A 22,537-nucleotide genomic window follows, 5' to 3' on the forward strand; every position below is an offset into this window, starting at 1 on the left:
ACATTGAGTGACATTAAGGAGACCAGAGTTGGCATGTATCCAATGTGGACGAGCCTCCAATGGAGTTCAGACCTCCAAAAACCGACTCCACAAAGTCCAGGCATTTTAAACTTTTGGTGTCTGTACTCCAAAGTCCTGCCAACTCTGAATAAGCCACCAGGACAGTTGCAGCCATGGATCACAGTTGATCTGTACGGCCATCGAAGTAAGTAAGGATGAAGACACCAGGACAAGCTACTTATGGATCATTTTAATGACCGGACGTCCGTTAATGTCACGGAAAGTCTAGAGAGTATCCAAAATTAAAATTATAAGGCACAAGTTCCTTCAATTGTCAGTCAGAGTCATGACAGGTCCTGCAGACGATCAAGCTTGTCATTAATTCCAACACTTTCACACCAAACGTGACTCTTAAAAGTGTGGCTTTAAGCAATCTAGTCAACTTCCGTGGAAATTGAAAGTCAGTCATGACGTGCAGCAGTTCTTTTACATCAATTGAGTCACACTCGAGGATTTCATGTTCTATATGCTGATTTAAAGACACTAAAGTTAAGTTGGACATGAAGGACATCCTGTGAGACTCCACATTGACATCAAGTCATAGTCATTGACTCATAAGTCATTCTTATTGTTGCTCATATGCAGTCAGAGTTGACAATTGACTGACTTTAGTCATTTTTTGTCTTTTTACAGTCGACAGTCAGTGACTAGATGCAATAATTGTGATGATCACTGACTTGAGGCTATTGCCAACTCTGTATCCAATTGTGAATCATGTTAAGCTTAGATTTTTTATGAAAATTAAATCACTTTAAAGTCATCAGTTGAACAATTAACATTTAAAAAAAAATCAGCACAATCACAAAATGGCAATAAAGGAAATTTTTGTGTAAGTGATGAGTAATTTAGGGATGGGATGGATGTACTCTGACTTAATTTTAAGACTTTTTCGTCATTTTTTTCAATGACAAATTCCAAAAATTATAATTTAATGTTAAAATTACAGCTTTGTTGCATGCTCGGCACTGATCTGTGGATTGGGTGATTCTGCGGATATGGAATGCGAGTTTGAAAATTCGTTCTTTATTACTGTTGGTGATGTTTATCATTGCGACCTCCAAAATACTGTTAACATAAAATCAAAAGAATCAGCTGTGATTAATTCCGTGGCTGGAACACATGAAACTGGCAAGAGCAACTCGGATGTCGCTGGATTTTACTCCGAAGATTCCTCTCGTATCATAGAATATTTCCCGCGCAATTTAGCCAGTTTCTTCACAAATATTAAAATGATTTTTATTCGAAATGGACGTATTAAGGAAGTTCAGCAGAGCGATTTGAAGCCATTTCCTAACTTGATTTATCTTGCCCTGTCTTATAATGACATTGAATTTCTTGAGGATGGACTGTTTGCCTATAATCCGGAATTAAAGGTTGTTAGATTTTCGTCTAATAAAATAATTCACATCGGCACTCAAGTTTTTGAGAATTTGAACAATTTAGCTTGGTTGTACCTAAATGGTAACAATTGCATCAGCATGTATGCTGACAACAACCAAACAGCAGTAAAAGAAGTCATCAGCCAAGCAAAATTGAAATGTTTTGGCTTTTCAGACATCGAAAAGGAGTTACAAAAACTCGAAGACTCACTGATTTATGTCACCTGTGAATCATTTCCAATTTTCGATCAAAATCTCCAAAATCTTCAAAATCGATTCCAAAATTCAAGCTTATCTAACTCAACGCCTCTCAAGGAACGATTTCAGGCAATTTCCAGTAAAGCCATCAACACCAAAATAACAGCAATGGACACCAAAGTGGTAGAATTGGACCTAAAAGTCACCAACCTAACATCAATCATGCATGACTTCATCCAATCCAGCACAACATCATCAAATCAGTTAAAGGACATGTCACATATGTCTAACTATAAAATAACAATGCTTGTCATTTCCTCGACATTTTCATTTGCATTTGTATTTGTCATAATTTACATGCTGTATGACTGACTCAACATGACTGACTCAACAACTGATTGACTCAATTTAGACAGGATGGAATGGACATTGAAGGGAGTTATGCATCATTTTAGAAGTTCCATGACTGCATTCAATGTGATTTCATCTCAAATTACTCAATTTTATGTTAATCATCATATTAATCCATTATGTACTGCTTATTAATCCAAACAATTCAAAAATTTATGTTATTTTTTTATAAAAATTAATTCAAAAATTTTCAATAAAATTTTCCGTTAAATTCGGATGCAAATTTTAATCCATAATCATATTGTGTCAAGTAACATAGGCTGCAATAAGTCAATCTAGCTATAAACCTGACAAGACAATTAAGAAGTGGAAATACAGTCGACTAATTGCAGCATGTTTAACTCAGGCCTCTTCTGGCTGCATCTTTATAGTCATGTTTTATGGATGTCCTACACCATCAACCCCACCCCCCTCATCACCTTCCCATTTTCCGTTGGTTTTTTCAAAACAAAAAAAATGCGCTTAAGTCACATAAGAACGAGTAATTTATCAACTTTTTATTTATTTTTCATAAGTCAGGCCCCCTCTTTTCCCCATCTTCCCTCTTCTCAATCCCAATTTCCGTTGGTTTTTTCAAAAAAAAATGCGCTTAAGTCACATAAGAACGAGTAATTTTTCAACTTTTTATTTTATTTTTTATTTCTCATAAGTCATTGTTTCAGTTTAGTCGGATAAGATACTCTGTTGTGATACATTCAAGTCATATTTTACTAAACATTATGATTGTTATAACATTTGAAATTATTTTGTTAGTAATTTTTTTTTTACTTTTCCTATTAAATTTATTGTTATTTAAATTAATCAATAAAAAATTATTGTTTTTTATTATATAGCATTGGAGTTTTTATGCTTCTCAATCTACTTCAAACACTTTTGTTGACAATATTTATTGTGAGGATGCGAAAACATATGAAGAAGGCCAACAACGATATTAAAATCTCAAAAAATCATAATAGTGGTGAGTATGTCATTAATAATTAGTGTCACATACCTCTCTCACCCTCTCTCACCCTCTCTCACCCTCTCTCACCCTCTCTCACCCTCTCTCACCCTCTCTCACCCTCTCTCACCCTCTCTCACCCTCTCTCACCCTCTCTCACCCTCTCTCACCCTCTCTCACCCTCTCTCATCCTCTCTCATCCTCTCTCACCCTCTCTCACCCTCTCTCACCCTCTCTCACCCTCTCTCACCCTCTCTCATCCTCTCTCATCCTCTCTCACCCTCTCTCACCCTCTCTCACCCTCTCTCACCCTCTCTCACCCTCTCTCATCCTCTCTCATCCTCTCTCATCCTCTCTCACCCTCTCTCACCCTCTCTCACCCTCTCTCACCCTCTCTCACCCTCTCTCACCCTCTCTCACACTCCCTCACCCTCTCTCACCCTCTCTCACCTCCCTCACCTCATTAATTGCTGGATAAGTTAGAGGAGGGTATCAAATTAGGGGAATTTATAGGGTGATGGGGGAGGGGGTGTGGTTATGCTAAGCAATAATGTCTAATTAATAAATTAATCATTATTTTACATTTCACATTAATAGTGATGTTAGAGACAGAATTCAAGAGTCAAGAGAAACAGAACATGTATTCAGGACATGGCATTAAATCGAACAATGATGCTGAAATGACACAAATCATTTATGAGGAGGTAAAAAAGGTCGATAATGGTAATATAGACACATATGATCATGTCACAAACGGTTCTGCTGGTAAGTTTAATTAATTTTTTAATTTTTTTTTAATTATTTTTTTTTGATTTGTCAATTAATTTAGTTTATGACAAATTGATGCATATGGGAGTTTGTAGTCAGAAACATAATGATGACTATGAAATAGTCAAGTAGGAGATGACTATTGAGATGATTAATGGGAATTTATAAACCACACCCCCCACTACCCCCCACCCATGAAATGTAATGAAATGAATTAATAATAAAAATAATAAATTTTTTTTTTGTTTTTTAAATTTTATTTTTCTTTCTAATTTTCAAGTTTAAACTTTAAAATTAAGTTCAATAGTTTTCATTAATTAATTATTTAAAAAAAAATAATAATAATTGAATTATTAAATAAGTGAATTGAATTAATAATCAAGGATTTAATTATGGATGCTAGTTATTGGGATATAGTGTTGTAAGTGAAAATTTATTAAATAATTTATTTATTTATTTTTTTAATTCATTAAATTGAAATTCATTAATTTTTTTTACAATTAATATTAAAAATATATTTTAAATTTATTAAAAAATTAAAAAAATAAATTTAAATTTTTTTTATTTTATTTTAATAAATTTAAAAATTTATTTTAATAAGTTTAAAAATTTATTTTTTTTTTTATTAAATTTAAAATTTATTTTAATAAATTTACAAATTTATTTTTTTATTGAACGTAAAATTTGTTTTAATGAATTTTAAAATTTTATTGTTTTTTTTTTCAATTTAACATCATTTTAATTTTTAAATTTTATTTTAATTTTTGATTTTTTTATTTTACATTTTTTTTAAATTGAATATTTTATTACTTTTATTTTTTTTAAATTTTAATTATTTTTAAATTTAATTTTTTATTTTAATTTTTTTTTAAATTTCATTTTAATTTTTTTAATATGTTATTTTACATTAATTATTTCTTAAATTTGAATTTTTAAATATAATTTTTCAAATTTATTTTTAATTTTATTTTTTTAAATTTTATTTTTTTAAATTTTATTTTTTTAATTTTATTGTTTTCAATTTTATTTTTTTAAATTTTATTTTTTTAAATTTTATTTTTTTAAATTTTATTTTTTTAAATTTTATTTTTTTAAATTTTATTTTTTTTAAATTTTATTTTTTTAAATTTTATTTTTTTTTTATTTTGTTTTTTTAAATTTTATTTTTTTAATTTTTTTTTAAATTTTATTTTTTTAAATTTTTTTTTCAAAATTTATTTCTTTTTTATTTTTTTTTTTTTATAAATTTTAATTTATTTCCTCCTAATAGCTTCATAGTTTTCACGTTTATGAATTTATTACAAACCTTTATGCTGACCCTGTTCATCCGTAAAGTCAAAATGTCTAAGGAATACTTCAACAATGAGCGTGTAGAGTCAGTCAACAATCATTGTAAGTTAATAAATTTAAAATAAAATCTAAAAAAAAAATTAATTAAAAAATTAAAAGATTCCGTTGCAAATGTTGAATCAAAAGTTGAGGATGATGAGGAGACGTATGCAGAGATTGGCGTAAAACAGGACAATGGCGTAACAGAGGACCTGTACGAAACTCCAATTGAACATTCTGAATGTACGTATTTATATTATTTTAACTTTTATTGTCCATTTTTATTGAATATTTATTTCACAGATTATCATGAATTGAATCCAGAAGTGGAAACAGCAACTGATTCCGTGTACCACGTTATTTCACAAGAATGAATTGATTAATTTTTCAACATTTTTAAATTAAATATTTTAAATGTATTTAAAATTAAAATTGAAATAAAAGAAAATATTTTTTTTTTGTTTAAAAATTATTTATTTTAAATTAATAAATTTTATATTTTAAAAATTTTAAAATTGAATTTTTTTTTAACTTTTTTAAAATTTAGAAATTTTAAAAAAATTATAAAAACATTTAAAAAAATCTCTAATTTAGAAATTTTTATATTTGAAAAAATTTAAATTTAAAAAAAAATTAAAAAATCAAATTTTTAAAAAATTAAAAATTTTAAAATTAAAAAAATAGAAATTTCCATGGGGTCCACCAAAGAATTCTTGGAAGTAAGATCTTAATGTAATAATGTATGTCTCTTAATGTATTACATGCTCATCGTCTTCATTATCTTTTATTTTCATAATAATATTGAAATTCCCACAAATGAGTCATTTGAGTCAGTTATGGATGAGTTTGAATCTAGATGATTTATGCTTGACAAATTATATGAGTAAGGATATGAGACAACATGATTAATAAGGAACACAATAACATATGATTAATATAAGAAATATAAAACAGGCTTATGTGACTAGATACAGACTCAGAATTAAGTCATGTATTACTCAAAACATCAAACATTAATTCCACATACTGCTTATTAATCACGCTATCTCATATCCTTACTCATATAATTTATCAAGCCTAAATCATCAACTAAATCAAATTCATCCATAACTGACTCAAATGCCTCATCTGTGGGAATTTCAACATTATTATCAAAATAAAAGATAATGAAGGCAATGAGCATGTAATACATACATTATAATAACTTATTAAAGATTCTAATGCAGGAAATGAGACATCAATTTAAATCCAGCACCAGGTCAGAGTCATGCCGGGCTAATATTGGATTTTGGGTCAATTAGCCGACTTGTGCAGGTTCCAAATATTCAGATTTGGCTAAGAACATTAGTAGATCAATTCTTTGCTGACGATTGCATTGCTCAACAAGCATTGAATTTTATGACTTGAAGTAAGACGCATAGTCACGAACTCTTGAGATCTGATACGGCAGTTACATGGAATTGCTATGAACATCTGTATTGCGCATCTCTACTCTTTGCACTCATAAGCCGATATAGGAAGGGGAAGAAAATCAGTCATGACATAATGATGATAATGATGACCCAGATAGCACATGCCAAAAAATTGATCAAAAATCCGTCATTAGGCTAGTGTGACGAAGGTTTTTACGAAGATTCACGACGATTCACGAAGATTCACGAAGATTCACGAAGATTCACGGAGATTCACAAAGATTCACGAAGATTGTGCGAAGGTCCACGAAGATTCACGAAAATTTACGAAAATCTTCGAAGACTCACGAAGATTCACGAAGATTTACGAAGACTCACGAAGTATTTCTTAATATTTGTCTTCGTCATACACATAATGCTTATAATTTTACAGTTGATATAAAATTATGACTAAAAGTAATTCTACTCATAATTTTCAAACCACATATGATCAACAGAATTAAAAACCAGCTAGACTCTATCAAACTCATTATAAACGGCAAAGGACGCAATTAAACGCTGTTAGTGAAATAAAGTAAGTAAAATTAGACGGATTTTAGTTGATTTACTGTGCAAAAACTAGAAGATCCCTCAGGAGTTTTGACACCCACTCTGATTATGTCCCTGTCCCAAAGATTACTCGTCCACAGAACTAGACAAAAATCCATTCATACCAAATCTACCATACAAGTCAATTAACATCCAATTTTTCCTTCACTTTTTTTAAAACTTAGATAAACTGATGAAAATGGAAGAAGATAGCTTAGCTGTATTGTAAGTCAACATTCATGTGTCATTACATTTAATTAAAAATTTCTCATTCACAGCTTTGGAATTTGTTTATTTTTAAATTTCCTACACACATGCCTGCTGACTGTTTTCATCATGAAGCTGGAGAAGAATAAATCGATTTTTATTGGACCAACGATGGATGGAGAATGTTCTGCATATAATGGTTGGTAATTATTGTCGTAATTATGGGGTGCATATATGGCACATACAGGGTGCATATAGTGCGCATATAAGGCGCATATAGAGTGCATATATGGCGCATATAGAGCGAATATATAGCGCACATAGAGTACATGTATGGCGCACATAGAGTACATATATGGCGCATATAGAGCGCATATATGGCGCATATATGGCGCATATATGGCGCATATAGAGCGCATATATGGCGCATATAGAGCGCTTATATGGCGCATATAGAGTGCATATATGGCGCACATAGAGTACATATATGGCGCATATAGAGCGCATATATGGCGCATATAGAGCGTATAAAAGGCGCATATAGGGAGCATATAGAGCGCATGTAGGGTGCATAAAGTGTGTGTATAGCGCGCATATAGAGCCCATATAGGGTGCATATAGGGCGGATGTTAGGTGCATATAGGGCGCATATGAGGCGTAGAGAGATAAAAGAGAGTTTACAATTAAATCATCAAATTTATACTTTTTTATCTACATTTCAGTTCATAATAAAGCAACCAAAATGCCAAATTCTGCAACATTAGAACCTAAAATGATGGAAGATGCGGAATATGCAGATCCTTTACATTTTCAAGAGCCCAAATATGCAGAAGTTGACCTAAAGAAAGTCGAAAGTAAATTTTTATTCCTAATTTTCATCAAAATATTTTTAGCGCATTTTTGAAATTTTTTTCAAAAAGGTAGCTTAATAAGACACTTTGTCTGTTCGTTCGGCTGGAACGCGAGATCTCGAAAACGAGACATCGTAGAGAGCTCTGGTTTGTTTTAATAGCTTCGTCCTATCAAGTTATTGGGTTATCGGTCATTTTGAAGTTTCAAATCAATGCATAAATACTATAATTAACAGTTTTCATTTTCATATACAACAACAACAAAAACAACAACACGTTTTTTCATTGTTTTGCAGTGTTTTTCAATGTTTGTCGATGTTTTTACAGTGTTTACTGAAAAATGTTTGATTTTTTTTGACCGTTATGAGGTTTGAATTATGAAAATCCGTTAAATGATGAAGTTCTTAAATTTGTGGAAGTTTTATACGGATCTTGTTTTTTAGCTCTGGAAGTGACTTATTAATCAATTACTGATCGCTGGGACAAAAATGCGCTGAAGTCACTCGATAAGAACGAGTACTTTTGTAATTTTTTCATTAATTCTGTGTCATTTTTAGGATATGATTCATTGAACTTTTTACAGCAGAATACAAAGGAAAATTTGTGTTATGATAAAATTGTAAAATGGACAAAACAAAACTGATGGAGGATTGGGGTTTTGGGGGTCATTCCATAGATTTTGTATAATTATTGTAACTTTATTAGTTAAAATAGTCAAAAATATCTGAAAATTATTTGAATTTGCTTTTAAATGCTTGATTTATGCTTCATGTTTATCCCAATCATGTAGCGGGGATTTCGGGTACAGTTATGTCCTCCGTTTCGGTTACGTATGACGGTTCGGTAGCAGTCGTTGATGAAGTTGTGGGTGTGGTTGTGGTTGTAGTCGTTGTAGTCGTCGATGTCGTTGTAGTCGGAGGTGGAACAGGCAACAGCTCATTCCCCTGAATCCTCGACACATTCCAAATAGCCTTATCACGACTATTGAGTGGATTAATCCTTAAAAATACCAAAAAATCATCAAAATTATTCTCAATATATCCACAAAAATTCAATCAAACTTACTGTGTCCTTAATCCAAAGAAATTAACTGGAAATGGTTGACGAATAAAATGAGCCATAAATGGAAATCTTTCAGCTTCCTCATAAACCATAACAATACCAAATTTCCATCCAATTATAAATGTCCTCATCTCATTCACATTCAATCGACGATGCTCATTATCAAGCAATACTCTAACACCACGTTCATATATACTTGAATCACGATTATCACGTTCACCAATATGAATTTCAATTAGCGGTTCCTGTTCCTGTTCCTGTTTATCAAGTGAATCTGTTAATCCAATATGAACATTTTCGGATGCTTTAATGCTGACTCTTATTGCTTCCCATTCATCATTTGGACGAATATTGTGCCAATCAAATTGAGTTGAATTGTAAGTTTCAAGTTCTGGAATTGATAGGAATTGGGTTAGGTATGGAGACATACTTAGGGGATTCAATACTAGGAATTGATTCTGTGGATTGGACAGTTAGTTCTTCTAACAAGCAGAGAGCATGTTTACGAGAGATTGTGTAGGTATGAGGGGTATGTCTTGGGCATTTGACTGTGCTACACTTGCTGTCCTTAAATATTCTAGTTTAGGGATGTCTTGGTCAGCGACCGAGGTTGGTCGACAGTCTACCAAACTCTCCTAATTACCTAAATCAGTGGAGAACACATCTTGGTAATTAGGCATGACTGAAACTGAACAAGACATGTGGTTCAAGGCATGGTGTGCCGCATCACACAGGCTATCCACCACTGACCCAGGTTGCCTGCATCACATTCCCATCCCAATAAAATTCACCAATACTCACCAATCATAATTCCATCAAAATTATCAAAACATCCAGTCATTTGTCGCATATATCCATCCTTATTACCACTAAAATTATTCGTACTAAGCTGTGTACATCGATTGAACGAGAAATAAGCATTTCCAAGGACTCTCGATTGATTCATAAAATGATGATCAATTTCATTAATTAAATTTTGTGACACACTTAACGTCCTTAAATTACTCAACGATCCAAATGACCTTGCTTCCAATTTTACTATCCTATTTCCACCAAGGTAGATGCTTTCCAGCCTGTCTGTTGATGTAAATGCATTTCTTGGTATTTCCGTCAATTGATTATTAGCCAAACTTATTGATATTAAATTTCTCATTGTCCTAAACCATCCAACCTCAATTGTGCTAATATCACACGAATCACAGCTGAATGTCCTTAATGATGTCAATGATTGGAATGTATTTGATGGAATTTGACTGAATCGATTTGCTGACAACGATAAAGTTATTAAATTTGTTATATTTGTGAATAAATTAGCTGAAATTGATGTGAGGCTGTTCTGATTAAGGTACAGTGACTCCAATCGTGTATTGTAATTGAATGTATTGACATTAAGTGACGTAATTGTTCCATAGGACATGCTGAGATACACAAGATTCCTTAAATTATTAAATGCTGTCGTTGGTACCGTCTGAAATGAGTTGTAGGACAGATGAAGTGTCAATAAGTTTGTCGTGTTCCTAAACCATCCAGCCTGTATCGTATTGATGCCACAATACCGTAAATCAAGTGTAACAAGGCTGCTGAGTGACTCAAACACATTTGGCGGTAAATAAATGCCGGAATTAAATTGTAAATTTAATGTCCGTAAATCACCAAGATTAAAAAATGTCAGTGAATTTAAGGCATCAAGTCGATTATTATACAGATCCAATGTCTGTAGCTTTGTATTTGTAAATGCATGTGGATTAATGTACGTAATTCGATTATCTCTAAGCCTTAATGTCCTCAACGATGTACAGCTATGAAACGGATTCGGTTCCAGTGTATTAATCTGCATATCCTCCATCACAAGTGTCTCCAGCACCGGAAAATTATCACAAATTATTGCCGGTATATTTGTCGTAATTCCAGTTGATAAAATTTGTACAGCATTTGTAAATGAACAATTTGGACCGGGATTACCGCCAATTGTAAATTGATCATCACCATTTGGATTAAAGATGAGCAGGACACAGGTACAGACGTTATTGTAGATTTGAAAGTCACACATTAAATTGATTATGGCTTGAGTTGGTGTGAAGCTGGTGATGAGGCACAGAAGTAGAAGTTTTGTAAGCATTTTAATGCCTTTCGATTTGAACAACGACGTTTAACTGAATTTGATAAGTTCAGTAGCTGTTTATATAGGCAATAGATTGATAATGTATGGACAGGGGCATAGCTAGGCATTGGAATTGCTCAGGAGTTCTGACATGTCTATTAGTCACCCTTATGCATGGATCACAGTTGATCTGTACGACCAAATAAGTAAGTAAGTAAGGACATCCCTTATACAGTCCAATAAAACTCCCAAAAATCCAGCATACACCACTGTGCCTTATAAATCACAATCCATAATCAATGTCACAAAGATAAGAAAATTCGGTGAATTTTTTATATCAATATTTATTAATTATGGCATAAACTTGATTAAAAATCGCACAAAAATTGTCATTTTTAAGGCACTCAATATTCTATAATATTCATACCTTGGTGATGAGGACCGAAGAATTCCTGGATTGCATGTGTTGAAAAGGACGATAAAGTCCTTAATATCCCGAACTGACAGAAGGTTTCGAAGGATAGAGCTGTCCTCAGGCATTCCTTACGCGCGGCAATGGACCCTCGTGCGCCCCAGACAAGGCAGTGATGAGCACACCTTATTTGTAAGCCTATATCATGGTTGTAAGTCTTGAATTAAGCCACACATGGGTCATGGCACATAGGTTGACCACAATACCTTGTTGATAAGCCTCGACCGAAGCTATATCGTAATTGATACAAAATTAATGTCTCATCAGTGTATCTCCAATGTGTCTCAGCACAAAGACTGCTCACCATACATTGGATATGAGCCTTGATCGAAGCTGCAGGGTATATCCCTTCCCACAATTTGTGTGTCGCGAATACATAAACCGAGTTGGTGTGACTAGAACAGCGAAAAAGCGTCCAAATCTGACTAGACTTTCTCTGGGATCTAACCCGGAACCTTTGAGTCGATTGCCCGACTTCCTAACCAACTTGACCATTGCCTGCAATAGGTTGTCCACGACTGGTTTTAAGATAATGATTAATTGTTGTCATTGCTGAATATTCCAAATTGACAGAAGTTATTGAAGGATAAAGCTAGTTTTAGACGTTCTCGTTGTGCGCCACAGCCAAGATAGTAAGAAGAAAGCAAGTAAGTTGCTGACTTAATACCAGGAATTCAAGCTATTCCTATTTACAGGCACAACCATGACAGTATTCCCGCCTCCAACTCTATTAATTCGATTAAATCCTCTCAAAATTTCACAAATTAATTTTAATGAAAAGAAATAAAAAATTTCAAAAATTGACAAAACGGAAATGCCAGCAAAAAGTCCCAAAAGTCCACCAATATAGCTTAAAAAGTCAAAAATTGTAAATTGTCGAATTCGTTGTAAGGAAATGAATTCATTATCTTTAAATTTCATTTTAATAGCTGATTCTGTTGACATTGAGTCTTGTGGATGTTTAATCTCAACAAATTCATAATTATATGTGATAAGATTGCATGGCTGTAGACAATTGCATGCTGTTTGTGACTCAATGTCAAGTAAAATTTCATTTTTAACTTTATGGACACAAATGTAGTCAAAAAGCTCACAAATTTTTGTTGAATTATTCCGGACAATATCAAATGGGACACAGGCACAGATTCTTAATATCTTATCAGCTAGACACTCAATTTCGCAGTTCCGTTGACTATAAATCTTAAAATATATCAATTTCCGTTCTCCGTCCATAAAACATTGTCGTTGATTAAGTCGTAGGCTGAGTACTTCCTCATCTGTTGTTATAATCTCCGGAATTATCTGAACTTCATATGAGTATGACTCAGCCATTTCAAATTCACTGAGCTTTTCCTTTTGTAATTGCATTGGATATTCGTATGGTGAATGTAAGTAGATAAATGGTTGAGAATCAATGTCATCTGCCTTAATTTCTAGCATTTCATGACTATGGTAGAGTGACATCCATGGATATTTATCTGATTCTGATCTGTTTCTGTCACCTCCTTTAAAGTGATAGCCACGGTTGAACATGAAGTCGTGGGTAGTTCTAGAATTGAGGTATAATTAGGTTGTTGGATGCTTTATCTGGTATACTAATTTTAGTATACTTCTTTTAGTATACTACTTCTAGTATACTCCCAGTATGCTACTTCTTGTATTCCCCGAGTATACTTCTTTTAGTATACTCCTAGTATACTTCTAGTATACTCCTAGTATACTTCTAGTATACTCCTAGTATACTCCTAGTATACTCTTAGTATACTCTTTCTACTTTACTCCTAGTATACTACTTCTAGTATACTTCATCATACTACTTCTAGTATACTTCAGCATACTATTTCTAGTATACTTCAGCATACTATTTCTAGCATACTCCTAGTATACTCCTCACCTTGACACATCAAATATATCATCAAAATCAGCAATATTAAAGCTATAACCAAATGCCATTGTTGTTAATATGTGAGCTGTTGGAACTGCAAATTGTCCGTCCCATGTGATACTCATGTATTTTGTTAGAGTTTTTGTCGCAATTTTTCGAAGAACTGGAACTATGTTATGTCCATAACCAGTCACATTTTTCAGTTTGGCATTGATTAATGGCTCTTTAAATTCAGATGATTGTGTTATGACCCAAACTGTTAGTTCTCTGTGGATAAATGAGTAGGATGTTAGTCATTTGATGACTGTTTGAGGGCTGTTGTGGGGAAACAAATGCTTGGAAGTGCCATGAACCATATAAAATGTACGGTTTTGGTCGAGGCTTACAGCCAAGGTAATCTAAAGCAGAGTTGCAAAACAGGAGCCTGTGACAGGCAAAAACCGTACAAATTCTTGATAATTTGTACGGTTTTTCTTACAAAACTATACAAATTATCGAGAATTTGAACCGTTTTTGCAACTCTGAGCTAAAGCTGACCCACAACAGCATTAAGGCATCAATACTCAACTCTGTTGACCGATCAAATTCTCTTCCATTTGGTTCCTTAGCCCACGAATCAAAGAGTTCTGTTAACAAGTCAAGTGAGCTCATGCTCATGATGGTGACGCTAGGAAATGGAATGTCATTCAAGTTTACAAGCTTATTGCTGATTACAATGCTAACTGAATCAATTGTAAGCTTTTTGTGAAGCTCTCGAATCATAAAGATGCAGACGTAAATCGACACGATGAATGAAATCAGCCATGAGAGTCTGGAAATTGTAAAAATTGTGAATATTTTGGGATATAGGAACCAGCATGTCATCCATACCTTTCATACAACCTTAGTCTATGATCAACAACATAACTAAAGCTGTGAATTGAGGAACTGTTCATGAAATTCTTTAAATATTTCTGAATTTTATTGGATTTTTCCCTTTTTGGTCTCCCAGAATGGGTTGTAGCATGGCTGACTCGTCCATAAACACTGCTAAAAATATGAAAAATAATTTCAAATCCCGACAAAAATGAGAATCCAAAAAATAATCCCAAAATTCCGCCAACGAATGAAAACCAATCAAGTTTTGTGAAATATTTACGACGAATTTGCGGATAGAAGCTGTCACTTTTGAAATTTGCTGTTATTTTCATGATCATGTCGTATCGATCTGTGATAAACATCCTGAAATGGAATTAAAAACATTGATATTGTGCTGTATTGTGCTGAATCATCAGAGAAGTTGCTATCTTACAATTTTGAATTCAACTTTTGTACATCAAACTCATAGCTTACTTCCTCACATGGTGGATAACATTTACATTTATCATCCATAAACTGCGCATATTCTCGTGTGAAACATTCAAGTTGTGTTTCGTTACAGACAAGTGACTTGTTGTTGTCTAAAATTATTAAAATTTGAATAGAAATATAATATTTTTGCATAGTTACATTGTCACATTGAAATATAATCATATTGTCACATGGAATCAAGGCCACTTGATCATATGGACACAGAGCTACCTTGCCACATGAACACATGATCACATGGTCACAAAATCACAAGGTCACATGGTCACATTGTCACATGGACACATTGTCACACAGAACCATGACAACAATGTCACATTGTAATACGAATGTCTCATGATCATATGATCACACTGTCATATGGTCACATTGCCACATTGTCACTTGACAATATGTTTACATGGTTGCATTGTCAGATGGCCAAATAATCATATTGTTGCAAGGACAAATGACCACATTTTATATATGCAATCATGCAATCAAATTGTTACGTTGACACATGGCAACATTATAATATGGATATGTGGCAACATTGCGTATTGTCGCACGGCCACATTATCTTATAATCAGTGTCATATAATCATATTATCACATGAACACACGACTACATTGTCACATGGACACAAGGTCATATTGTCACATGGCAACATTGTCATATGGTCATTCAATGGCATGGACACACGGCATCATTGTCACATGAGCACATGGCATCATTGTCTAATAGAAAACTGGATATTGTCACAAGGTCACATGATTATAATGTTACATAGACTTATAGCCATATTGTCATGTGGTTGCATGGTCACATGGTAGTTTTAAATAATTACTGATAAAATAGAAAGGCACGCATTGACATTTTTCCATAATAAATGAGCTTTCACATTCCTTAAGGCAGTTAACTGATGAATATGTTTTGAAGAACTTGAGCTTCTTTTCGTCTGGTTGATAGCATTTGCGGCTGTTGAGAAAATGACAATTAATATCAGTAATTGACTACCATTTCATGCTATTTACTCATCAACATCAAGTCCAAGCAACGTCTCGTCAGTAATTTTAATTTGCGTTTCAATTCCAATTTTCAAATATTCAAGGCTATTAATGACAACCTTTCTATGTCTAACATCAGGCATTTCATGTTGTGCATGTATAACAACAGTTGTTTGTACACTATCACGATTACATCCATCAGTAACATCACATCGTACAGGTCCGAATGGTTTTTGTTCTAAATATGCACGAAATCCTTCTTCCTTTCTGACAGCATAAAAGGAACTGCTGTCAATCCATGGAATTAAATGTGACTTTTTCTTAAATATCGGTGGTTCATGATACTTGAAATAATCAGCTGCTGTATTTGCATGAAACATGTCATCATATCCAATAATATTAAATGTTTTACACCATCCAAATGCTGACAATGTCAAATTGGCAATTCCTTTATACTTTTTGGCAAAATCAATTTCAAGATTCAATTGGAAATGCATGGCAAGTTCAAATTTCTTCCATCTCATGTCATATTCATAACATTCTTTTAATGCCCACATGGCAGTGCATCTGCCTGTAATAGACCTAAGTTTCTTTGAGGTTAGGAGATCTTGAAGTAATGACAAAATTGTTGTACTTCCATTTTGAATGACACCGGAACAAATTGAGATTGCTGGGAATGGAATCTGTGGGGATGAGAATTTGGTTAATGAAATGTTTTGAGATCCTGAAGACAGTCTGAATGTGTAGCTTGAAGGGATTGTCCTATGGTGATACAGTATGGGTACAGGATACAGGATGCAGTGGTTAACATGGTGTACTAAGGCGACAGGGGCATATTTAAGAGGGTAAGGGTTGGTGCTTGACAAAATTCTTTAAAGTGCAGGGGGTTTGGGTACCCAAAGTCTGACTCCGAAGCTGACCAAATGTCAAATGTCCTTATTACCACTAAATGCGCTGCTGACGACATGGATCTGTGTCGGGATATCCCAGTGGCAACCCCACATTCAGGATAGAAATTGTCAATACCCCAAACCCCTTCTGCCTACCCCCCTGATACCAAATCACCCTCTACCTTACTGTATCAACCCGACTAACTCAACACAGTTTCAACTCAAGCATTCAAATACCTATGTGACTTACATCCTTAATATGCACAGCTATTTCTGGTCGATCAACAATAATTGGATTTCTTTCAACCTTCAAAATCAGCCCATGAAGTAGAAATGAGCAGCAAGCAAACGAACACAAAAGTGCAATTAACCAAAATAATCTGGAAAAAATTGTTGAAATTTTTATGAATTTTTTTAATTAAATTAAATTTTGCTCACTTTTCTGCCAAATTGTGACTTTTTGGGATGTACGAAAATCCATGAAGTGTCGTATTTTCAAAATAATAATTTAATTTTGGTATAAATTTACTCATTTTTGAGCAGTTGAGAGTTGAATTATGGAATGAAATTTAAATTTTTACATTTTAAATAATTTTGCGTGATTTTAATTTTTTATTTTACAAGATTTTAAATAAGATAATTAACATTTTACACAGCACGACACAAAAAATTGTTTAAATTCAACCTGAATTCGATTTATCTGGATTTACAGGCACAACCATGACAGTATTTCCATTGCCAACTCTATTAATTCGATTAAATCCTCTCAAAATTTCACAAATTAATTTTAATGAAAAGAAATAAAAAATTTCAAAAATTGACAAAACGGAAATGCCAGCAAAAAGTCCCAAAAGTCCACCAATATAGCTTAAAAAGTCAAAAATTGTAAATTGTCGAATTCGTTGTAAGGAAATGAATTCATTATCTTTAAATTTCATTTTAATAGCTGATTCTGTTGACATTGAGTCTTGTGGATGTTTAATCTCAACAAATTCATAATTATATGTGATAAGATTGCATGGCTGTAGACAATTGCATGCTGTTTGTGACTCAATGTCAAGTAAAATTTCATTTTTAACTTTATGGACACAAATGTAGTCAAAAAGCTCACAAATTTTTGTTGAATTATTCCGAACAATATCAAATGGGACACAGGAACAGATTCTTAATATCTTATCAGCTAGACACTCAATTTCGCAGTTCCGTTGACTATAAATCTTAAAATATATCAATTTCCGTTCTCCGTCCATAAAACATTGTCGTTGATTAAGTCGGAGGCTGAGTACTTCCTCATCTGTTGATATAATCTCGGGTATGATTAATATTTCGTACGAGAATGACACAGCCATTTCAAATTCATTGAGTTGTTCCTTTTGAAACTGTATCGGGTATTCGTATGGTGAATGTAGATAAATAAAAGGCGGAAAGTAAATGTCATTTGTGATGATTTCTAGGATATCCCGGCTGTTATAGAGTGACATCCATGGATAACTCTCGGATCTGTTTCTGTCACCTCCTTTAAAGTGATAACTGCGGTCATAGAAGAAGTCGGATGTGATTCTGAAATGATATTGTTATGTTCAGAGTGAGGCCGTCTCAAATTCGAGTGTGTTGTCATTAGATTGTCGAAAAATTCGAACAATTCGTAACGGTCAAAATAAATTTGAATATTAACGACAAAAAATTATTTTTTGAAAAAAATTAACGGTCGTTTTTGAGACAGCCACACTGTGGTTATGTTAAGAAATGCTGTATGTGATACTATACTATTTTTAGTATACTAGTATACTACTTTGAGTATACTACTGTGTAGGTCGTGTCTTTGCAGTGCTCAGAGCTTGTAAGTGGTTCGGATGTCACACCTGAAGGACACATGACATAGAATTGACAAAAGAGACAAGTAAGACACTGGCTTCATGCCAAATTTGATGATTTTTAGCCTTAAGATTAGCCTTGATAGAGTCAAGTCGTCTTAGAGCCAGTTTTTCAGCTATTTAAATGCCTTATTCTTTTCGCGACTATAAAGTGAAGCTCTAAATTATGTAGTACAACAGATTAATAATCTCAGTGCCTGCAGCTCATAAGGCTGGGTTCCTCAACCATTATATCCCTCCCAGACTACCTGATTAGTGCTATATACCCAAAATACTCACCTTGACTCCTCAAATATATCATCAAAATCAGCAATATTAAAGCTATAACCAAATGCCATTGTAGTTAATACTTGTGCTGTTGGAACTGCATACTGTCCATCCCATGTGAAACTCAATTGATTTCTTATTGATTTTGATGCATATTTTCTAAGAATTGGAACAATTTTATGTCCATATCCAGTTATATTTAGTAATGACTTTTTGATGAATGGCTCATGAAATTGTGATGATTGTGTGTTCCTTGATACTCGTAAGACTAGCTCTCTGTTAAATATCCATTAATTAAATCTTAAAATTAAGGACATTTTTGTACTCAACTCGACCAAACCCAAATCCTCAGATTCATGTCCAACTAATAAGTCAAATGCCATCATAGTCATGACTGTTACAGTTGGAAATGGAATATCATTCAAATTTACAAGCTTATTGCTGACGACAATTGCGACTGAATCAATTGTAAGCTTCATGTGAAGCTCCCGAATCATAAAGATGCAGACGTAAATGGACACGATGAATGAAATCAGCCATGAGAGTCTGAAAATTGTGAATTTTTGAAAATTTTGGGATTTTGGAACTAGCATGTCGTCATACCTTTCATACAACCTTAGCCTATGATCAACAACATAACTAAAGCTGTGAATTGAGGAACTGTTCATGAAATTCTTTAAATATTTCACAATTTTATTCAATTTGTGGCTCTTGAATCTGCCAGAATGAGTTGTAGCTTGACTGACTCGTCCATGAACACTGCTAAAAATATGAAAAATAATTTCAAATCCCGACAAAAATGAAAATCCAAAAAATAATCCCAAAATTCCGCCAACGAATGAAAACCAATCAAGTTTTGTGAAATATTTACGACGAATTTGCGGATAGAAGCTGTCACTTTTGAAATTTGCATTCATTTTGATTACCATGTTGTATCGTTCTGTCATGAAAATCCTGTAAAAGACATAGAAATTCATGGGAATTGATCGGCCACATTTTGGTCATTTTTAGCTCATCTAATAGATCCAAAATTGCTTACCATTTAGAATTCAACTTCTGTACATCAAATTCATAGATCACTTCCTCACATGATGGATAACATTTACATTTATCATCTTTAAACTGTGCATATTCTCGTGTGAAACATTCAAGTTGTGTCTCGTTACAAATAAGCGACCTGTTGTTGTCTAAAATTATTAAAATTTGCAATAATTGTTACATGGTCTTATGGTCACATGGTCATATGGACACATTGATGCATGTCCACATTGTCTCATGGTAATATGGTTACAGTGTCTCATAAAAATATGGTTAAATTGTCATATGGTCACATAAACATACTGTCGCATGGACACATTGTGACATTGTTACATTGTCACATGGGCACATGTACACATAACCACATTGTCACATGAAGAAATAGCCACATGAAGACACAAAGTCACATTGTCATATGGTCATCCAATGACATGGACACACGGCATCATTGTCACATGGAAACATGGATATTATCACATGATCACTTGATCACATGATCATATGGCCGCATGTTCATATGGATATATGGCTACATTGTCACATTTTCTCATGGTAATATAATTGAATTGTCATATAGTCTCATAATCATATTGTCACATGGACACATTGTGACATTGTCATACTGTCGCATGGTCATGTGGCCACAAAATAGTTTTAAATAATTACTGATAAAATAAAAAGGCACGCAGTGACATTTTTCCATAATAAATGAGCTTTCACATTCCTTAAGGCAGTTAACTGATGAATATGTTCTGAAGAACTTGAGCTTCTTTTCGTCTGGTTGATAGCATTTCCGTCTGTTGAGAAAATGACAGTTAATATCAAATGGATTAACCCAACTCTTATCAAATTTACTCATCAACATCCAGTCCAAGCAACGTTTCGTCAGTAATTTTAATCTGTGGCTCAATTGCAATCTTTAAAAATTCATAAATATTAATGACGACCTTTCTGTGCCTAACATCAGGCATTTCATGTTGTGCATGTATAACAACTGTTGTTTGTATGCTATCACGATTACATCCACTTGAAAATAAACATCGACTGCCTTTAACATTTAATTCCCAAATTGCACGAAATCCTGCTTCCTTTCTGACAGCATAAAATGGACTATTGTCTTCCTTATTGACTAAATATGAATCTTTATCGAATTCTGGTACATCCTGATACTTGAAATAGTCAGCTGCTGTATTTGCATGAAACATGTCATCATATCCAATAATATTAAATGTTTTACACCATCCAAAGGCTGACAATGTCAAATTGGCAATTCCTTCATACTTTTTAGCAAAATCAATATAAAGTTTCATCCAAAAATGCATGGCAAGTTCAAATTGCTTCCATTTCATGTCATATTCATAACATTCCTTATAAGCCCACATAAATGCACACTTATTTCGAATATAGTAAAGATACGATATGTTGTGCAAGTCATGCAGTAATGACAATATTTCTGTACTTCCATTTTGAATGGCACCGGAACAAATTGAGATTGCTGGGAATTGAATCTGTGGGAAATTGAGTAGGTTAGAGAATCTGAAGGCAGTCTGAATGTGTAACTTGAGGGGATTGGCCTATGGTGGTACAGTATGAGGACAGGATACAGGATGCAATGGTAAATCTGGTGTGGTAAAGTGGCAGGGGTATATTTAAGAGGTGTAGGGGGTTTAGGGTACCCAAAATCTGACTCCGAAGCGGACCAAATGTCAAATGTCCTTATTACCACTAAATGCGCTGCTGACGACATGGATCTGTGTCGGGATATCTCAGTGGCAACCACACATTCAGGATATACATTGTCAAGATCCCAAACCCCTTCTGCCTACCCCCCAGATACCAAATCACCCTTTCCCTTACCGTATCTACCCAAAGACTCAACACAGTTTCAACTCAAGCATTCAAATACCCATGTGACTTACATCCTTAATATGCACAGCTATTTCTGGTCGATCAACAATAATTGGATTTCGTTCAACCTTCAAAATCAGCCCATGAAGTAGAAATGAGCAGCAAGCAAACGAACACAAAAGTGCAATTAACCAAAATAATCTGAAAAAATTGTTGAAATTTTTGTGAATTTTATTAAATTTTTTTAAATTTTGCTCACTTTTCTGCCAAATTGTGACTTTTTGGGATGTACGAAAATCCATGAAGTGTCGTATTTTCAAAATAATAATTTAATTTTGGTACAAATTTACTCATTTTTGAGCAGTTGAGAGTTGATTTGTGGATTGAAAGTAAACTTTTACATTTTGAATATTTTTGCGTGATTTTAAACTAAATTTTTGAATAATTTATCGAATTTCACGGCACGTTTCAAGTTCAAAACAGCCAAAATGACCTTAAACGCTTCTCAGAAGTCACGAAATGTGTCGAAATTGATTAAAACCACTTCAAAATGTTTACAACTCATGTCCTACGTCAATATGAGGGGATTCAGCACGGGGATTCACAAATTATCAAAATTAACT

General features: G+C 33.5%; 7 protein-coding genes across 7 annotated transcripts; 4 read left to right on the plus strand and 3 right to left on the minus strand.

Moving 5' to 3' along the window:
- The first annotated feature begins 866 nt into the window (after window positions 1-866).
- Window positions 867-2,009, plus strand: LOC139086687 (leucine-rich repeat-containing G-protein coupled receptor 4-like). The gene is made up of 2 exons (XM_070635298.1): window positions 867-889; window positions 1,007-2,009. Exons 1-2 carry the CDS (start codon window positions 867-869, stop codon window positions 2,007-2,009), a joined length of 1,026 nt encoding a protein of 341 aa, XP_070491399.1.
- A 718-nt stretch (window positions 2,010-2,727) lies between these two features.
- On the plus strand, window positions 2,728-3,961 carry LOC139092959 (uncharacterized). Its single transcript, XM_070643572.1, has 4 exons — window positions 2,728-2,796; window positions 2,882-3,006; window positions 3,586-3,753; window positions 3,818-3,961. Exons 1-4 carry the CDS (start codon window positions 2,768-2,770, stop codon window positions 3,886-3,888), a joined length of 393 nt encoding a protein of 130 aa, XP_070499673.1. The 5' UTR covers window positions 2,728-2,767; the 3' UTR covers window positions 3,889-3,961.
- Window positions 3,962-4,064: 103 nt separating this feature from the next.
- Window positions 4,065-5,486, plus strand: LOC139093153 (uncharacterized). The gene is made up of 4 exons (XM_070643795.1): window positions 4,065-4,177; window positions 5,027-5,148; window positions 5,206-5,328; window positions 5,389-5,486. Exons 1-4 carry the CDS (start codon window positions 4,149-4,151, stop codon window positions 5,457-5,459), a joined length of 345 nt encoding a protein of 114 aa, XP_070499896.1. The 5' UTR covers window positions 4,065-4,148; the 3' UTR covers window positions 5,460-5,486.
- Window positions 5,487-7,006: 1,520 nt separating this feature from the next.
- On the plus strand, window positions 7,007-8,877 carry LOC139087208 (uncharacterized). The gene is made up of 5 exons (XM_070635994.1): window positions 7,007-7,071; window positions 7,271-7,310; window positions 7,364-7,491; window positions 8,015-8,146; window positions 8,701-8,877. The coding sequence occupies exons 2-5, from the start codon at window positions 7,279-7,281 to the stop codon at window positions 8,784-8,786; spliced, it is 378 nt and encodes a 125-aa protein (XP_070492095.1). The 5' UTR covers window positions 7,007-7,071; window positions 7,271-7,278; the 3' UTR covers window positions 8,787-8,877.
- Window positions 8,817-11,340, minus strand: LOC139087121 (leucine-rich repeat-containing protein 15-like). The gene is made up of 3 exons (XM_070635876.1): window positions 10,007-11,340; window positions 9,209-9,596; window positions 8,817-9,142 (listed from the first exon to the last, which is right to left on the minus strand). Exons 1-3 carry the CDS (start codon window positions 11,322-11,324, stop codon window positions 8,926-8,928), a joined length of 1,923 nt encoding a protein of 640 aa, XP_070491977.1. The 5' UTR covers window positions 11,325-11,340; the 3' UTR covers window positions 8,817-8,925.
- Window positions 11,341-17,551: 6,211 nt separating this feature from the next.
- On the minus strand, window positions 17,552-20,344 carry LOC139091612 (pickpocket protein 28-like). The gene is made up of 5 exons (XM_070641793.1): window positions 20,068-20,344; window positions 19,632-19,982; window positions 19,359-19,574; window positions 19,041-19,304; window positions 17,552-18,447 (listed from the first exon to the last, which is right to left on the minus strand). The coding sequence occupies exons 2-5, from the start codon at window positions 19,973-19,975 to the stop codon at window positions 17,568-17,570; spliced, it is 1,704 nt and encodes a 567-aa protein (XP_070497894.1). The 5' UTR covers window positions 19,976-19,982; window positions 20,068-20,344; the 3' UTR covers window positions 17,552-17,567.
- Window positions 20,345-20,613: 269 nt separating this feature from the next.
- On the minus strand, window positions 20,614-22,366 carry LOC139086782 (pickpocket protein 28-like). The gene is made up of 4 exons (XM_070635410.1): window positions 22,174-22,366; window positions 21,986-22,115; window positions 20,922-21,574; window positions 20,614-20,863 (listed from the first exon to the last, which is right to left on the minus strand). Exons 1-4 carry the CDS (start codon window positions 22,266-22,268, stop codon window positions 20,614-20,616), a joined length of 1,128 nt encoding a protein of 375 aa, XP_070491511.1. The 5' UTR covers window positions 22,269-22,366.
- Window positions 22,367-22,537: the final 171 nt, after the last annotated feature.

This window comes from Chironomus tepperi, unplaced genomic scaffold (genome assembly GCF_022539635.2).
Source record: "Chironomus tepperi strain 1889 unplaced genomic scaffold, CSIRO-AGI_Ctep_v1 contig_7, whole genome shotgun sequence".
Classification (NCBI taxonomy): Eukaryota; Metazoa; Arthropoda; class Insecta; order Diptera; family Chironomidae; genus Chironomus; species Chironomus tepperi.

Bases quoted from the DNA above. Each gene is read 5' to 3' on its own strand.
- LOC139091612 (XM_070641793.1), bottom strand. From the start codon at position 19,975: ATGACAGAACGATACAACATGGTAATCAAAATGAATGCAAATTTCAAA. The intron at 19,575-19,631 runs GTATGACGACAT...CACAATTTTCAG, and splicing joins AGGCTAAGGTTGTATGAAAG to ACTCTCATGGCTGATTTCAT. The intron at 18,448-19,040 runs GTGAGTATTTTG...ATATCATTTCAG, and splicing joins GATATATTTGAGGAGTCAAG to AATCACATCCGACTTCTTCT.
- LOC139087121 (XM_070635876.1), bottom strand. From the start codon at position 11,324: ATGCTTACAAAACTTCTACTTCTGTGCCTCATCACCAGCTTCACACCA. The intron at 9,597-10,006 runs GTGAGTATTGGT...TATCAATTCCAG, and splicing joins TTTTGATGGAATTATGATTG to AACTTGAAACTTACAATTCA. The intron at 9,143-9,208 runs GTAAGTTTGATT...GGTATTTTTAAG, and splicing joins TTCTTTGGATTAAGGACACA to GATTAATCCACTCAATAGTC.
- LOC139093153 (XM_070643795.1), top strand. From the start codon at position 4,149: ATGGATGCTAGTTATTGGGATATAGTGTT. The intron at 4,178-5,026 runs GTAAGTGAAAAT...TCCTCCTAATAG, and splicing joins AGTTATTGGGATATAGTGTT to CTTCATAGTTTTCACGTTTA. The intron at 5,329-5,388 runs GTACGTATTTAT...TTTATTTCACAG, and splicing joins TCCAATTGAACATTCTGAAT to ATTATCATGAATTGAATCCA.
- LOC139086782 (XM_070635410.1), bottom strand. From the start codon at position 22,268: ATGAGTAAATTTGTACCAAAATTAAATTATTATTTTGAAAATACGACA. The intron at 21,575-21,985 runs GTAAGTCACATG...AATTTCCCACAG, and splicing joins TAGCTGTGCATATTAAGGAT to ATTCAATTCCCAGCAATCTC. The intron at 20,864-20,921 runs GTAAATTTGATA...TTTTCTCAACAG, and splicing joins CTTGGACTGGATGTTGATGA to ACGGAAATGCTATCAACCAG.
- LOC139092959 (XM_070643572.1), top strand. From the start codon at position 2,768: ATGATTGTTATAACATTTGAAATTATTTT. The intron at 3,007-3,585 runs GTGAGTATGTCA...TCACATTAATAG, and splicing joins CTCAAAAAATCATAATAGTG to TGATGTTAGAGACAGAATTC. The intron at 3,754-3,817 runs GTAAGTTTAATT...CAATTAATTTAG, and splicing joins TGTCACAAACGGTTCTGCTG to TTTATGACAAATTGATGCAT.
- LOC139086687 (XM_070635298.1), top strand. From the start codon at position 867: ATGGCAATAAAGGAAATTTTTGT. The intron at 890-1,006 runs GTAAGTGATGAG...TTAAAATTACAG, and splicing joins GCAATAAAGGAAATTTTTGT to CTTTGTTGCATGCTCGGCAC.
- LOC139087208 (XM_070635994.1), top strand. From the start codon at position 7,279: ATGAAAATGGAAGAAGATAGCTTAGCTGTATT. The intron at 7,311-7,363 runs GTAAGTCAACAT...TCTCATTCACAG, and splicing joins GAAGATAGCTTAGCTGTATT to CTTTGGAATTTGTTTATTTT. The intron at 8,147-8,700 runs GTAAATTTTTAT...TGTCATTTTTAG, and splicing joins TGACCTAAAGAAAGTCGAAA to GATATGATTCATTGAACTTT.